Source organism: Gorilla gorilla, chromosome 18 (assembly GCF_029281585.2).
Source record: "Gorilla gorilla gorilla isolate KB3781 chromosome 18, NHGRI_mGorGor1-v2.1_pri, whole genome shotgun sequence".
NCBI classification, from domain to species: Eukaryota; Metazoa; Chordata; class Mammalia; order Primates; family Hominidae; genus Gorilla; species Gorilla gorilla.
Window position 1 is genome coordinate 34,448,628 of NC_073242.2, and position 14,938 is coordinate 34,463,565.

At 45.5% G+C, this 14,938-nt stretch overlaps 1 protein-coding gene across 3 annotated transcripts in view; it reads left to right on the plus strand.

The window, feature by feature from the left end:
• CPPED1 (calcineurin like phosphoesterase domain containing 1) overlaps positions 1-14,938 on the plus strand; it is a 137,920-nt gene that overhangs the window by 89,883 nt on the left and 33,099 nt on the right. For 2 of the 3 annotated variants that reach the window (XM_019012781.3, XM_063699636.1), the window contains one exon: positions 8,129-8,554. The exons of the other annotated variant lie outside the window; for it this stretch is intronic. In XM_019012781.3, coding sequence (XP_018868326.1) covers positions 8,129-8,554 — 426 coding nt within the window. The remainder of the gene's footprint in view (positions 1-8,128; positions 8,555-14,938) is intronic. 3 annotated transcript variants of the gene reach the window in all.

Genomic DNA, 14,938 nt, shown 5'->3' on the forward strand with positions numbered 1-14,938 from the left:
TTTTTTATACATTTTTTTAAATTGAATTTACCCACTGCGATTTTTTTTTTTAAGAACTTATTTCGAAATACCTTTCTGGTACTCTCTTTTCCCCATTTTCTCTCTTTCTGAGAGTAAAGAACAGTACTTATGCAATTGGCCTTGTCACTTGTTTTACATTTGTTCCGATTTTATTTAAATGTATACTTGTTTACTTAACAAGATCTAATTTTAGTACATCTGTGATTTTTTAATGTCTTGATTATTTTTCTATAATGAAAGTAACTTATGCTCATAAAAAATTAAGTTTTTCAGGAAACTGAAATGTTTTCTCTCCTTCCACTTCCCCACAGACAGCTACTATTAACAGTTTTGCCATGTTTTTCTAGATATTTTTATCTCTGAGTATACCAACTCGTAGATTTATTTTTAACAAAATTGTGTCGTACTACTAGCTCTTATACTTCCTGTTTTCACTTACTGTCCCCCACTGCCAGCCAACCCTTGCTCCCCAAACCTTAACAGTGCACCTTTTCTATATATCCGTGGCCACTAAATTCGGATCTCCTTCATTCTTTTGATGCCTGTTTATTACTCTATACATATTATCTATTCCTTATTAATAAACATTTAAGCCAATTTAAATGTTTATATCTTCTCAATTGTTGCTACAAGGAATAGTTATGTTTTGTACACTTGTGTATGTGTCTGTAGGATAAAGGCTGATAAATGGAACTGCTGGCTCACTCAATATCATGAAGTTATTAAACTTTAAATGGATATTTCCAATTCCCCCCTGAAAGGAGTTCTACTTGCCCCCTGAAAGGAGTTTTAATTACTGAGCTATGATCTTAACCATATAGTTGATGCCCTGGCTTGACTATTCCGTTTCCAACCTGCAGGTAGGGACGGAGCCCCATCGACTCTGTTTCCAGGGACCTCTTAGGGCTGGCTCTGGAAATTCTTGTCCTTGGCATGCTTCCCTCTCTGTGCAAGAGCCTAAGCACTGTCTCATCCATGTATCCATCTGTCTGCAGGACAGGTGTGGCCTCCAGGCACCACAGCAGACAAGCTGTCAGGTAAACGTGAGCTCTGGGCTAGGATGTCAACATGCAGACATGTGTGTTCTTTCCTGCATTTCTCAGGGACAGTAGCAGCGGCACTGGGGGCTAAGCTCCCTGAGAATGAGGAAAATGTGAGGGAGATCTCTGAACACCTGAGACCTGCCTCCCTCCTCCCCTGTCTCTTCCCTGGGTAGGGGGCTGTTAGAAAGAGGGGAAAGGAAGGTATGCACATACTGCATACTGGACACTTTAAATACATGATCTCATTTATCTCACAGAATTTCCATAAAGGAGGTGATAATATTTTCATTTTAGGGTCTAGAAGACAGGCTCAGAGGGCAACATCCCCAGAGGACACCCCTAATAAAGAGCAACCTCAGGTCCTCTGAATCTAGAGCCCACTTATGGATCCCCTTGAAAAGCCAACCCCAAGGGCACCATCATGGGGGCTCCTATTAGAATGATGGTGAATGTGTCTGCTTCCAGCCCCACCCTCCACTGAACTCCAGACTCCTAGATCCAGCTGCCCTCTCAACAGCCCAGCCTGGAGGGATCATGAGTATATTGATAACTTTGGTAGTTTCTTCTCTTTTCTTTTAGCATGGCAGAATATACGTAACGTTACTTGTACCACCTTAACCATTTTAAGTGTACAGTTCAGTGGCATGAAGTATATTCCTATTTGTTGTGCAACCATCATCACCATCTGTCTCCATGGCTCTTTTTATCTTGCAAAATGGAAACTCTGTGCCCATTAAACAATAACTCACCATCCTTCCCTCCTGAAAGTCCTGGCAACCACCATTCTACTTTCTACCTCTGAATTTGACCACTCTAAGTGCCTCATATAAGTGACATCAAACAGTATTTGTTTTTTCTGCATGACTTATTTCACTTAGCATATATCCTAAAGGTTCATCCATGTTGTAGCATGTGTCAGAATTGCCTTCTTTATTATGGTTGAATAATATTTCATTGTATGGATATACCACAGTTCGCTTATGCATTCATCTGTCAGTGGATATTTGGGTTGCTTCCATGTTTAAGCTATTGTGAATAATGCTACTGTGAGCATAGGTGTACAAACATCTCTTTGAGACCCTGCTTTCAGTTATTTTGGGGACTCAGATATAGAATTGTTGGATTATCTGGTAATCCTACGTTTAATTTTTGGGGGAGCCACCATATTGTTTTCCACAGTGGCTGCACCATTTTTCATTCCCATCAACAATGCACGAGGTTTCCAGTTTCTCCACATCCTCACCAATACCTGTTATTTTCTGTCTCTTTGATAGTAGCTATCCTCATGGGTATGAAGTGGCGTCTCATTGTGGTTTTGATTTGCATTTCTTTAATAAGTAGTCGTGTTGGGCACCTTTTTAATGTCCTTATTGGCCATTTATATATCCTCTTTGGAGAAATGTCTATTCAATCCTTTGCCAACTTTTGAGTTAGGTTGTTTTAGTGGTTGTTGAGTTTTAGGAGTTCTCCGTATACTCTGATATTCATTCCCTATCGGATATTTAATTTGAGAATATTTTCTCCCATTCTGTGGTTTGCACTTTTTTCTCTGTTGATAGTGTCTTTTGATGCACAAACATTTTACATTTTCATGAGGTCCAATTTGTCTGTTCCCCCCCTCTTTTTTTTTGCCTGTAACAATACATCAAATTTTATATTCAAAATGACCTTTTGATTTCTACCTGTAACCTATTTCTCTCCTAGTCTTTTCCCTGACAGTAAACAACATGACCAGCCTCCCAGTTGCTCAGATGTCTGGGAATTAATTTTGAGTCCTTCCTGTAACCAGTACAATGAGGATTCCTGTCAGTTCTACCTCCTAAATATCTCTTAAATCCTTCTTGTTGAACCTGTAATTTTTATGTTATGTTAGGATATAGAAATACTGTTGATTTTTATATATTTACTTTGCATCCAAGCTAATTTCTCTTATTAGTGTTTAGAGTCTTTGATGTTTTGTTCTTTTGTTTTTTGTAGATTATTTGGGATTTTCTGTGGAGACAGTCTTCTGAGAATAGACTGATTGCTTTCTTTCTAATCTGTATGCCCTTTCCTTTCCTTCCTTCCCTTCCTTCCCTTCCTTCCTTCTCTTCCCTTCCCTTCCTTCTTTCCTTGCCTTCCTTCCCTTCCATCCTTCCTTCCTCCCTTCCTTCCCTTCCTTCCCTTCCTTCCCCACTTCTTTCCCTTCCTTCCCTTCCTTCCCTCCCTGCCTGCCTGCCTGCCTATTGCACTGGCTAGGATTTCTAGTATGATGTTCAGTGAGAGTGTGAGAGCAGACTTCCTTGTCTTGTTCCTGATCTTGGAGGAAGGCAGTCAGTCTTTCACCATTACCTATGATCATAGCTATACTTGTTTACAGATGTCCTTTTTCCAGTTAAGGATGTTTATTTCTCTTCCTAACTCACAAAGAGATTTTATTAGACAATGTATTTTAAGGCTATTTGGAAAACAACCAAGATACTAATGTCTGCCTTAATGAATATGGACAAAAATAAATCATACCTCTCACAGTACCACTGATACAAATAAGAATTTTGTAATTATCGTTATAATGCTTTTTACCTCCTAGTTTTATTTTGACCAATTGCATTAAAATTTTTTTAAGTGTTTTAAACGCTTTGCAGCTTTCTACACTGCTCTCGCCATTCCCACCCAGAGCTCCTCTCCATGGGGGTCAGGTGTGTGCTGACATTGGGGTCCCTGTACTCTTGGCACCCACTTCTCAGCAGATACCTCTTATCCACCTTGGAGACCCCAGAACAATCCTTCTCTGCCCCTCTTCTGAGTCATGTCTTGCCATTTTTCAGAGTCTTTCCCCTTGTTTCCCTGCCTTTCTTCCTGTCCTTTATATACATTCTTTTTGTGAACATAGAACCCTGCGTGAGACAGGAAACTCATTGAAGCTCTGTGTCCTTGGGCAGGTTTCTGTTTTTTCTGTTCATGATGCTGGTGAGGTTGGCTTTGGGCTTTGGGTTCTCATATATAATGGGACTTTTTTGAGACAGAGTTTTGCTCTTGTCACCCAGGCTGGAATGCAATAGTGCGATATTGGCTCACTGCAACCTCCGCCTCCCGGGTTCAAGCAATTCTCCTGTCTCAGCCTCCTGAGTAGCTGGGATTACAGGCCCATGCCACCATGCCCAGCTAATTTTTGTATTTTTAGTAGAGATGCGGTTTTGTCATGTTAGCCAGGCTGGTCTCAAACTCCTGACCTCAAATGATCCTCCTGCCTCAGCCTCCCAAAGTCCTGGGAGTACAGGCATGAGCCACTGCACCCAGCCACAATGGGACTATTTTTCAGGAAGCTCTGCTAAGTTGTGCTATGATCTTTGTTAATACTAAGTTGTTGTTAATATTGTCTGTAACCCTACAGAGATTCTGTTACTTGCAAATGAGAGCTTGTTAAAGATCATGCAAATGAGAGCTTGTTAAAGATCATGCAAATGTTTGCATTCAACTTGGCTTTTTGTAATCTAGGATTTACTCTTTTATTTCCAAATTCTTAACTAAAAACTATTTCTGTCCCTGGGGAAGATTTTCATTCCTTCCGAAACGATTTACTGGTTGTTATGCACACACAGTGGGTCGCTGATAAAAATGGAAGAATTTATTACATTTAGGGGGATGGGATGTGGAAAGCAGACAGCTGACAGCTTTGCATTCTTGTTTGTACCAGACTCTAGACATCATTATCTTAGTAGGAATTCTTACAGCCATTCCTGAGGTATGGGAATTATCATCCGCATTTCATACACGATGAAACCAAGACTCAGAGGAACCAAGGGACTTACCTAAGGCCATGCAGCTTGTAAGGGGCGAGAGACCAACCCCAGGGCACACTCACTCCACCTCGGCATCTGTGACTCCGTGCAAGAGGTATAGAAAGTGTTGGAAAAGCTACACAAGAAAGAGGCTCATCTTTTTTTTTTTCCAACAATAAATAAATAAATAAATAAATAAATAATTTTTTTGAGACAGAATCTCACTCTGTTGCCCAGGCTGGAGTGCAGTGGCACGGTCTCAGCTCACTGCAACCTCTGCCTCCCGGGTTCAAGCGATTCTTCTGCCTCAGCCTCCCGAGTAGCTGGGACAACAGGTGTATGCCACCATGCCTGGCTAATTTTTCTATTTTTAGCAGAGTTGGGGTTTCACCATGTTGGCCAGGTTGGTGTTGAACTCTTGACCTCAAGTTGTCTGCCCGCCTAGGCCTCCCAAAGTGCTGGGATTATAGGCATGCATCAGTACGCCCTGCCAAGAGGCTCATTTTTGCTGAAGGAAATTTAGGGAAGATGAGCTGCATTTTTTTTTTAACAGATTACTGGGGGATATTGGTGGTTTCCCCAAAAGCAGCATCCCTCTTTGTTTGGAGACACACATCACATTACTGTGTGTAATTCCCAGCTCTTCCTTGTTGGTTGCTTCCTAGACAAGGTTTCCTTCCCAAGTCAGCCTTTCTTTTGAACTGCCCCTTCTTAACTTTTCTGTTTATGGTCATTAGGGATTCGGACATTTTTCCATACCTGCCTCAGTTAGCATGTGAGGGGCCATGCTTAATGCCTTTGAAAATCAAGAACAGGAGATGCTCTGCACCCCAGTGTATTATAAAGTCCTCATCCTGTGTCTCAGGGCAGCCAGGAGAAGTCACCCTGAGAGCAACGACCTTAGTTTGTGACCAGGACACTGTAGACATCACCTTGAGCTAGACCACCAAGTTCAAATCCCCACTCCTCCACTGGGTGTCCAGAGGAAGCAAGTCGGTGCACACACAGCTCTGAGAACAGTGCCTGGCCTGTAGGAAGTGCTAAGAAGTATTGTCAGTGATTGAATATCCCAAAATCCCCAAGTCAGTGTGAACAGAAAGAAGAAGAAGTGAGAGGGGCGGCTTTGAGGTCTTTGAGAAAATCCAGTGAGGAAAGTGGTAATGAATCAGCCGTGGACCACAAGGGTCGCTTTGAGAGAGTTTGTTGTGTTCAAAGCTACAAAGGACTTATCTTTCCTAAACTGGCATGGGAAAAGAACCAGACACTGGAGTCTTAGAGAGGATCATGTAAGTCAGCACAGATGCCTGCAGTCGGGGTTCGGCTAAAGAAGCAATGTCAATCAATGGCACCTTCGATGCAGACGGTAGGTGAATGAACCCCCAGCACCCCTGAGAGAGAGGCCTCCTGGTTTCTGGTGCAGGCAGAACCTGCTTCTCCCTAAGGCTCCCTCCACTAGGTTTCAGGCCGTGCAGCCACCTCTCACCTCTGGACACCAGTGGAATGGGCTCGGGAAAGGCTGGCTGACCCCTGCAGCAGGAGTTGGGGTCTGAAGCCCAATCTGCTCAGCTTCCTGTGGAAGCAGGTCGTGCCTGCTCCAGGGACCGAGAGTCCTCTCTTCCAGGGGTGCTAGGGGTTTGTCTGCAGTCCACATTGGCCTCATGGCTGGTCTGAGTTGATCCAGGCTGGCCCTGGGGCTGCCAGTCCAAACATTCATTCCAGCCACCTGGCTGGCTTCCTCAATCTTCTTTAAGCCCTAGAACCATGGAGTCAAAATCTTTGAGTTTTTTTTTTTTTTTTTTTCGGTGAAAATTATACATAAGCTTGGGAAAAGGGAGGAAGGAAAGAAGGAAGGGAGGAAGGAAAGAAGGAAGGGAGAAAGGAAAGGAAGGAAGGGAGAGAGGCAGGGAAAGAAAGAAAGTATTTAGGTTGGTGCAAAAGTAATTGCAATTTTTGCCATTACTTTCAGTGGCAAAAACTGCAATTACTTTTGCACCAACCTAATATAAAGGGTTTTAAACCAAGTGTAAGACTCCCTCCCTCTCTGCTTCTGTTTCCTGGATTTAACCAGAGTTAACAGTTTTCTTTGAATCTTGGGGGACGTTTTATCCATAATACATGAATACATGTGAGGCTTTTAAAAATTTGTGTGTGGTTTTATTCCTCTGTGCCTTATATTATTAAGTTACTATATATTAAAGATTTTCTCATAGCATTAATATAGATCGCCTGTTTCTTATCTTGATATTTATTTATTTCATTAGGGTTAAATATAAAACTATTTCAGTGAGATATTGAAATTCTGAACTCTTATACATCTAACAATGTAACTAAAAGTAAATGACGTGAACCTTGGCAGAATTACAGAAAGAGACAGATCAATCCACAGTTACAGTGACAACTTAACCAAGTCTCTCAGAAACAAATATACATCAACAGGCCGAAAGAAAAGGATAATGACACAGAAAATTTGAACCACACCATTAATGAGTTTGATTGAGTAGAAATATGAGGAACTTGGTATTCAACAGTGAAAGAACGCATGTTCTGCCTGGTGCGGTGGCTTACGCCTGTAATCCCAACACTTTGGGAGGCTAAGGCAGAGGTTCGCTCTTGTTGCCCAGGCTGGAGTGCAATGGCGTGATCTTGGCTCACTGCAACCTCCACCTCCCGAGTTCAAGCGATTCTCCTGCCTCAGCCTGCCGAGTAGCTGGGATTACAGGTGCCTGTGCCCATGCCCAGCTAATTTTTGTATTTTTAGTAGAGACGGGGTTTCACCATGTTGTCCAGGCTGGTCTCGAACTCCTGACCTCAGGTGATCCACGTGCCTCGGCCTCCCTAAGTGCTGGGATTACAGGCATGAGCCACCACCCCCAGCCTAATTTTCTTTTTTATGAAGACAGGGTCTCACTGTAGTGCCCAGGTTTGTCTCAGAATTCCTGGGCTCAAGTGATCCCTCCCACCTCAGCCTCCCCAAGTGTTGGTATTACAGGTGTGAGCCACTGTACCCAGTCCACTAATATTTAATCTCAGGATTGACTTCACACCATCACTCAGCAACATAGGGCAGGGGGCCATGTAGTCATGGAATTTCTAAGGTGTCCCGGGAAAGGATGGGCAGAGGCCCCCGTCGGACTTGTTGGTTTGCTTTTAGCACGTGACTGCATTTTGCAATTTCCATGTGCTAGGTCGAGTGGATTTCCAGATTACTCTTTTTTTTAAATTTTATGTTAGTAAGTACTTAAGTTAGTTATTTCAAGTGAATAAGCCCCTGGCTTTCTCAGGACGTGACCCTCACTCTTCCAGGGAAGCCGTGGCGGACGGAGCAGACGGAGGACCTGAAGCGAGTGCTTAGGGCGGTGGACAGGGCAATCCCACTGGTCCTCGTCAGCGGCAACCATGACATCGGCAACGCCCCCACGGCCGAGACCGTCGAGGAGTTCTGCCGGACTTGGGGAGATGACTACTTCAGCTTCTGGGTCGGGGGCGTCCTGTTCCTGGTCCTCAACTCCCAGTTCTACGAGAACCCCTCCAAGTGCCCCAGCCTGAAGCAGGCGCAGGACCAGTGGCTGGACGAGCAGCTGAGCATCGCGAGGCAGCGGCACTGCCAGCACGCCATCGTCTTCCAGCACATCCCGCTGTTCCTGGAGAGCATCGACGAGGACGACGACTACTACTTCAACCTCAGCAAGTCCGCTCGGAAGAAGTTGGCAGACAAGTTCATCCACGCAGGTAGAGGCCCCGGGCCACGGGTTTCAGGGAGGAAGGGCAAGTCTAGAGAGGGCATTTCCAGATCTTTCTCCCGTCTCTCTGCAATGTGGCAAAAAGGGAGAGAGGACTAGGCCGGGAGTTCTGATCCCAGCTCTTGGACTTGCAGACTGCATGGCTGGCTACCTAATCCTCCTGCGCCTCAGTTTCCTCGTCTATAAAACAGGAATAGTAATAGTAGCCTTATTGCAGGATGGTGTCAAGGATTAAATGAGAAAGGCCTCCAAGACATGGAGAACAGCCCCCTAGCCTAAGTACTCAGTGTGCCATAGCTGCTCACAGTTGAAGATTGGGGTTCTGGAAGTGGCAGGAGGGGTTTATTGGGGGAAGGAGACTGGGTAGTGCAGGTGGGTGTGAATGTGGCTTGCATGTGCCTTGGGAGAAGGAGACTGGGTAGTGCAGGTGGGTGTGAATGTGGCTTGCATGTGCCTTGGGAGAAGGCAAGATGCCAGGGACATCTGCTTTCACTTCTCTGGGAAGCAGGCACCTTGCTCAAGGGCAGACGATCTTTAAGAGTCAAGCTGCCCTCCAGTATTCATCAGCCGTGACTCAGGAAATCCTGGGATGTGGCTTTAGTGGACAGTTCCTGGGGCCTGATCAGTTTTCCTCTGCCAAGGTGGATTAAGTTCTCCTCCAGAATCAGGAGAGAGTAACGGATTTAGTCCCATCTTTTGCTGCCAGTCATATATGTGACAGACACGTGCACGCACAGAATGAAGACCCTCCATTTCTGGAGGTCACACCTCAATTTCTGATGGCACTCTAAGGCACTAGCCCACCCACCTCCTTTATCTTTCTGGTAGCACCTGCCATGGGCCTTTCAAGAGAAACAGTCTGTTCTAGGCAGATTCCCTGGGTTACCAGTGATTTGGCAAATTCCAGTTTTGACAACTGTTGTGTCTCTTCTCTTTGTCCTCATTCTTCCTTTCACCAGGGCTTGCTTTTTTTTTTTTTTTTTTTGAGACAAAGTCTTGTTCTGTTGCCCAGGCTGGAGTGCAGTGGCAAAATCTCGGCTCACTGCAACCTCCGCCTCCCAGGTTCAAGTGATTCTCATGTCTCAGCCTCCCAAGTAGCTGGGATTACAAATGCTGACCACCACGCCTGGCTAATTTTTGTACTTTTAGTAGAGATGGGGTTTCACCATGTTGGCCAGGCTGGTTCCAAACTCCTGACCCCAAGTGATTCACCCACCTTGGCTTCCCAAGGCCACGGGACCTGATCAGTTTTCCTCTGGTGAGGTGGATTAAGTTCTCCTCCAGAATCAGGAGAGAGTGACAGATTTAGTCCCATCTGGGAATACAGTGCTGGGATTACAGGTGTGAGCCACCCCACCCAGCTGAACATTCTGTATTTTCAAGACATTTTGCAATAAGCTCACATAATTGGAGATGTTTTCCAGCTGTTCCATGGAGATAAAGTTAGAAAACTTCTATTAAGGCATTTGAAATTTCATGCCATGCTTGAGTTGGTGCAGAAAAATGTCTTGATGACAAGGAAACAAAGTGTCAAGGCGGCATGAGCACCACCATGGAGACTATTCTGTAGTGGAGAATAAAGCCAGAGAGAACATTTAATGCCATTGAAGTGATTCCTTTCATATCCAATGGTATTTCTCTTTTTTTTTTTTCGAGACAGAGTCCCGCTCTTGTCACCCAGGCTGGAGTGCAGTGGCACGATCTCGGCTCACTGCAACCTCTGTCTCCTGGGTTAAAGCAATTTTTCTGCCTCAGACTGCTGAGTACCTGGGATTACAGGCGCCCATCACCATGTCCAGCTAATTTTTGTATTTTTAGTAGAGACAGTTTGGCCAGGTTTAGTTTCACCATGTTGGCTAGGCTGGTCTCGAAACTTCTGACGTCAGGTGATCCACCCACCTGGGCCTCCCAAAGTGCTGGGATTACAGGTGTGAGCCACCGCAGCTGGCCAGATCTAATGTTAGATGATGTAAAGCCCATGACTGCCCTGAGTTCTTTGTTCTTGTTCTTGTTGACCACATTCCTGAGTGGTATGTAGTTGTGTGGTTTTCCCATTGTAGGACAGAGCACCCCCAGATACTGAGAAGACTCACAGTTCTAATTTTTTCGATTGATTGATTGATTGATTGAGAGTCTTGCTTTGTCACCCAGGCTGGAGTGCAGTGGCGTGATCATGGCTCACTGAAGCCTTGACCTCCTAGGCTTAAACAATCTTCCCACCTCTACCTTCTGAGAAACTGGGACTATAGGCACACACCACCATGCCCAGCTAATTTTTTTAATTATTTGTAGAAACGGGGTCTGACTGTGTTGCACCTCACTGGGCTTTAACTCCTGGCCTCAAATGATCCCCCTGCCTTGGCCCCCCAAAGAGTTTAAATTACAGGTGTGAGCTCTAACAGGGCACCCTTGGGAGAAGCCTGTTGACCACCCACCAAGGGCCCTACAGGGTGGCATCATATCCATGATGCCCCAGCCCCCTGCCCACTCAGATCTGCAACCCCTCAAGCACAGGAACCAGAGTTGCTGGCAAACCAAGAGCTGGTCTGTGTCTCCAATTATCCCAGCTCCCAGAGACTGACAGCTACAACCAGAATGGCAGTTGATTAATTTAGAGCAAGACCGCAGCCCTGGCCTCCACCCCAGCGGTGCTTTCTCTTCCCGTAGGCACAGCTACATGGGAAGCCCAATTATAATCAGGAGGCTGCTTGGTAGGCATGAGAAAACGGGGGGTTAGCTTCCTTATTCCACTCTCAGTGACATCAGGCGCTGGAATCCAATGGCTCCATCTCCAGAGGAGCTCGCTAGCTGAAGGCACTTGGTTATTTCATGTCCCTTTAATTCTACCTCCTTCGTGTCTCTGTAGCCTGTCCACTGTCTCATCTGGGTCCTAGCAGCAGCTCTGCACTGTGCTCCCCACTCTGCTCTTACCCATTCTAGTTCATTCTGCACCTAACAGCAAGATGGGTGTGTAACTGACTGCAAAGCTTGAGGCTTCCCTCCACCCCCAGGTCCGGCCCAGCTCTTCACTGCAGTGTCCAGGGCCCTTCTCAGTCACATCTGCCTTCCCCTCCAGCCTCTTCTGGTTCACCTGCCTAGGCCCACTCAACAATTTTTTGTTTGCTGAGACATTCTCACTCTGTCACCCAGGCTGTAGTGCAGTGGCATGATCTCGGGTCACTACCACCTCCTCCACCTCCCAAGTTCAAGTGATTCTCCTGCCTCAGCCTCCCGAGTAACTGGGATTACTGGCGCACACCACCACACCTGGCTAATTTTTGCATTTTTAGTAGAGATGGGGTTTCACCATGTTGGCCAGGATGGTCTTGAACTCCTGACTGACCTCAAGTGATCTGCCCGCCTCAGCCTCCCAAAGTGCTGGAATTACGGGTGTGAGCCACCGCACCCGGCCTCAACATTTTTTTTTTCTTGAGATGGAGTCTTACTATGTCACTCAGGCTGGAGTGCAGTGATGTGATCATAGCTCACTGCAGCCCCGGATTCCTGGGCTCAAGTGATCCTCCCACCTCAGCCCCCTAAGTAGCTGGGACTACAGGGGAGCGCCACGATGCCTGGCTAATTTTTTTATTTTTTGCAGAGATGGAGGTCTCACTGTGTTGCCCAGGCTGATATCAAATTCCTGGCCTCAAGTGATCCTCCCGCCTGGGTATCCCAAAGTGCTAGGATTACAGGCATGAGACACTACATCCCGCCTCCCACTCAACTTTGACATCTTCTGTATAAGGCTCTCCCCTCCTCCCCACCCCAGGTTCTTCAGCTTCTCTTATCCCAGCACTTGTCAAGTGGATTTGCAAGTGTTGACTTGTCTGAATCCCCGCTAAACTCTCAGCTCCCTGAGGGCAGGGACAGGGTCATATTCAGCTATGCAGTTGGGAGACCTGGCTCAGATATTAGCTCATAATAAATGTTTTATCAGTATTTGTGGAATGAATGAATGAAAGTCTTTGGGCCAAGTGTGGTAGCTCACACCTGTAATCCTAGCACTTTGAGAGGCCAAGGCAGGTGGATCACCTGAAGTCAGGAGTTCAAGACCAGCCTGGCCAGCAGGGCGAAACCCTGTCTCTACTGAAAAATGCAATAATTAACCAGGCCTGGTGGTGCCCACCTGTAATCCCAGCTACTGTGGAGGCTGAGGCAAGAGAATTGCTTGTACCTGGGAGGTGGAGATTGCAATGAGCCGAGTGCCACTGCACTCCAGCTTGGGCAACAGAGCATGTTCAGACCTCTGTGTTCAACACGTGGCCTCTGTGGCCTTCAGTCTTAGGGAAGCCACTTGTGCCTCTCTCTGCTCTGGTCCCCAGGCTGGCTCTCCAAAGTCACTCAGCAGTCTTTCTCTTCCCAAGCACCCCCTCCCACTGCTTCCTCCAGGCACCACCTGCAGGTATACAAAGGCACCTCTTCTTGGCCACTGGCCTAAGGGTCTTCACCTAAACCTGCTTCACAGAGAAGGCCAGAGAGATGAGAGCCCTTCCCGCAATTCCCTGTCAGTTTCCGTGGCCTGCCAAACCAGGCCCTTTGCTGAATGACCTTCCAAACACAGAACAAATCTTAGGCAACATCAGAAGGAGATATGAGTCGGATGTGGAGGCTCTCTGCTGCAGGCAGAGAGACTTGCTGGGCTTGGAAGCTCAGGTACGTGGGCGCTCTTGGCTGTACGCGTCCATGACTCAGTTATGCAGAAAGTGGCTCAGGTCACAACAACATAATTGGAACTCATTTTGGAGAGCCATAAGTTCAAGTGATGTTTTGTAAAATTCATTAACTTAAAGGCTGGGATAAAATTGGGGGTGACGATGGCAGCTGGTATTTAATATTGCCTTTGGTTTTTTTCCCCCCATGGCAATATTATTCCCTACTACTGTCTCAGTCTCATTTATCTCCTTGTGCTGAAATGCCAGTACTCAAAAATATGTCAAAAGCTCATCAGAATATCAGGGTAGCTTTTAATTATGATAATTGTGTTGTTATAAAATATCCTTTTAAAGAGCACATCTCTCCCCAAACCACCGTGGAGGTAAAACCCAGCTTCCTTCCAGCAAGCTTGATGAATAATTCTGAATCATTGTGTGGGATGAATAAATGATTTAATAATGAGCATCAACAATCATCTCTCATTGTTGCATTAATTTTTAAAAATGGGATGAGATAAACGAGGAGGAGGGTGTCACTGTGCAGTGGACCACCGGGAGCGGAGGGGTGTGCTGTGTGAATCGAAGCCTGCCAGCCTCCAAGCTCAGGTTTCCCTAGAAACAGATGCATCCTGTTTCTACTTTTGAAGCTCAGTGAAAAACTGTCTTTGTATGATACAAAAACACTGTCAATAGCCGGTACAAATAAACAGTTATCAGGGCAGGACAGATATACCAGTGTGAAGCAGCACCTGTTATTTTCTATCTTCATTTCACCAGCGTGAGGATAATCAATTTCATCACATCCAAGGGATGTAGAAATTGGTTTTCCCTTAATTCACCTGATACCTAGTTGGAGTAGCAAAGACAGATAGTAGATAATGAAATTTTGGTTGAACCTAGACATTTTCTCGGTCCTTTATGCCTCTTTCAGCAGAGGGTTAATATATGACCCATTTAATATTGATTCCAATTTAGAAGCTCAATCTTAAAAAACAAAAGCTAGATCTTTAACTGACCATGTTTCCCTTGATGTCTCGATACCTTTTCTTTTTTTCCATTCTCCGCATTAGAACTGTGTGTTAGAGAGCCCAGAGCAAATTTGGCAATTACAAAAAATTCCAATAAGTTGATCTTCCCTGCAAAAGTTAATGAGTCATTTCACAGAATTAGAGTTTCATTTCTAGTATTTATGCTTTTTTAGAAAATGAGAGAGAGAGAAGATAAATCTTAGTCCATGGTTATAGTTTTAAGATTTCAAAGTTTTGGCCAGGTGCAGTGGCTCACACCTGTAATCCCGGCACTTTGGGAGGCCGAGGTGGGTGGATCACTTGAAGTCAGGAATTCAAGACCAGCCTGGGCAACATGGTGAAACTCCATCTCTACTAAAATATAGAAATTAGCCGGGCATGGTGGCAGGCACCTGTAGTCCCAGCTACTTGGGAGGCTGAGGCAGAAGAATCGCTTGAACCCTGGAGGTGGAGGTTGCAGTGAGCCAAGATTACGCCACTGCATGCCAGTCTGGGCAACAGAGCAAGACTGTCTCAAAAATAAATTAAAAAAACTCAAAGTTTTAAAGAACAAAAAGGTCAGGTTCCCAGGATTTACTTTATAGGAAGATAAAACATCAAATCCTGCTCTGACATCCTTTGCGCTGTATTGCAGTCACTGTTCAGATCCTGATTCCTCCAGGAAACAGAAGCCCAGCCTTATTCACCTCTGTA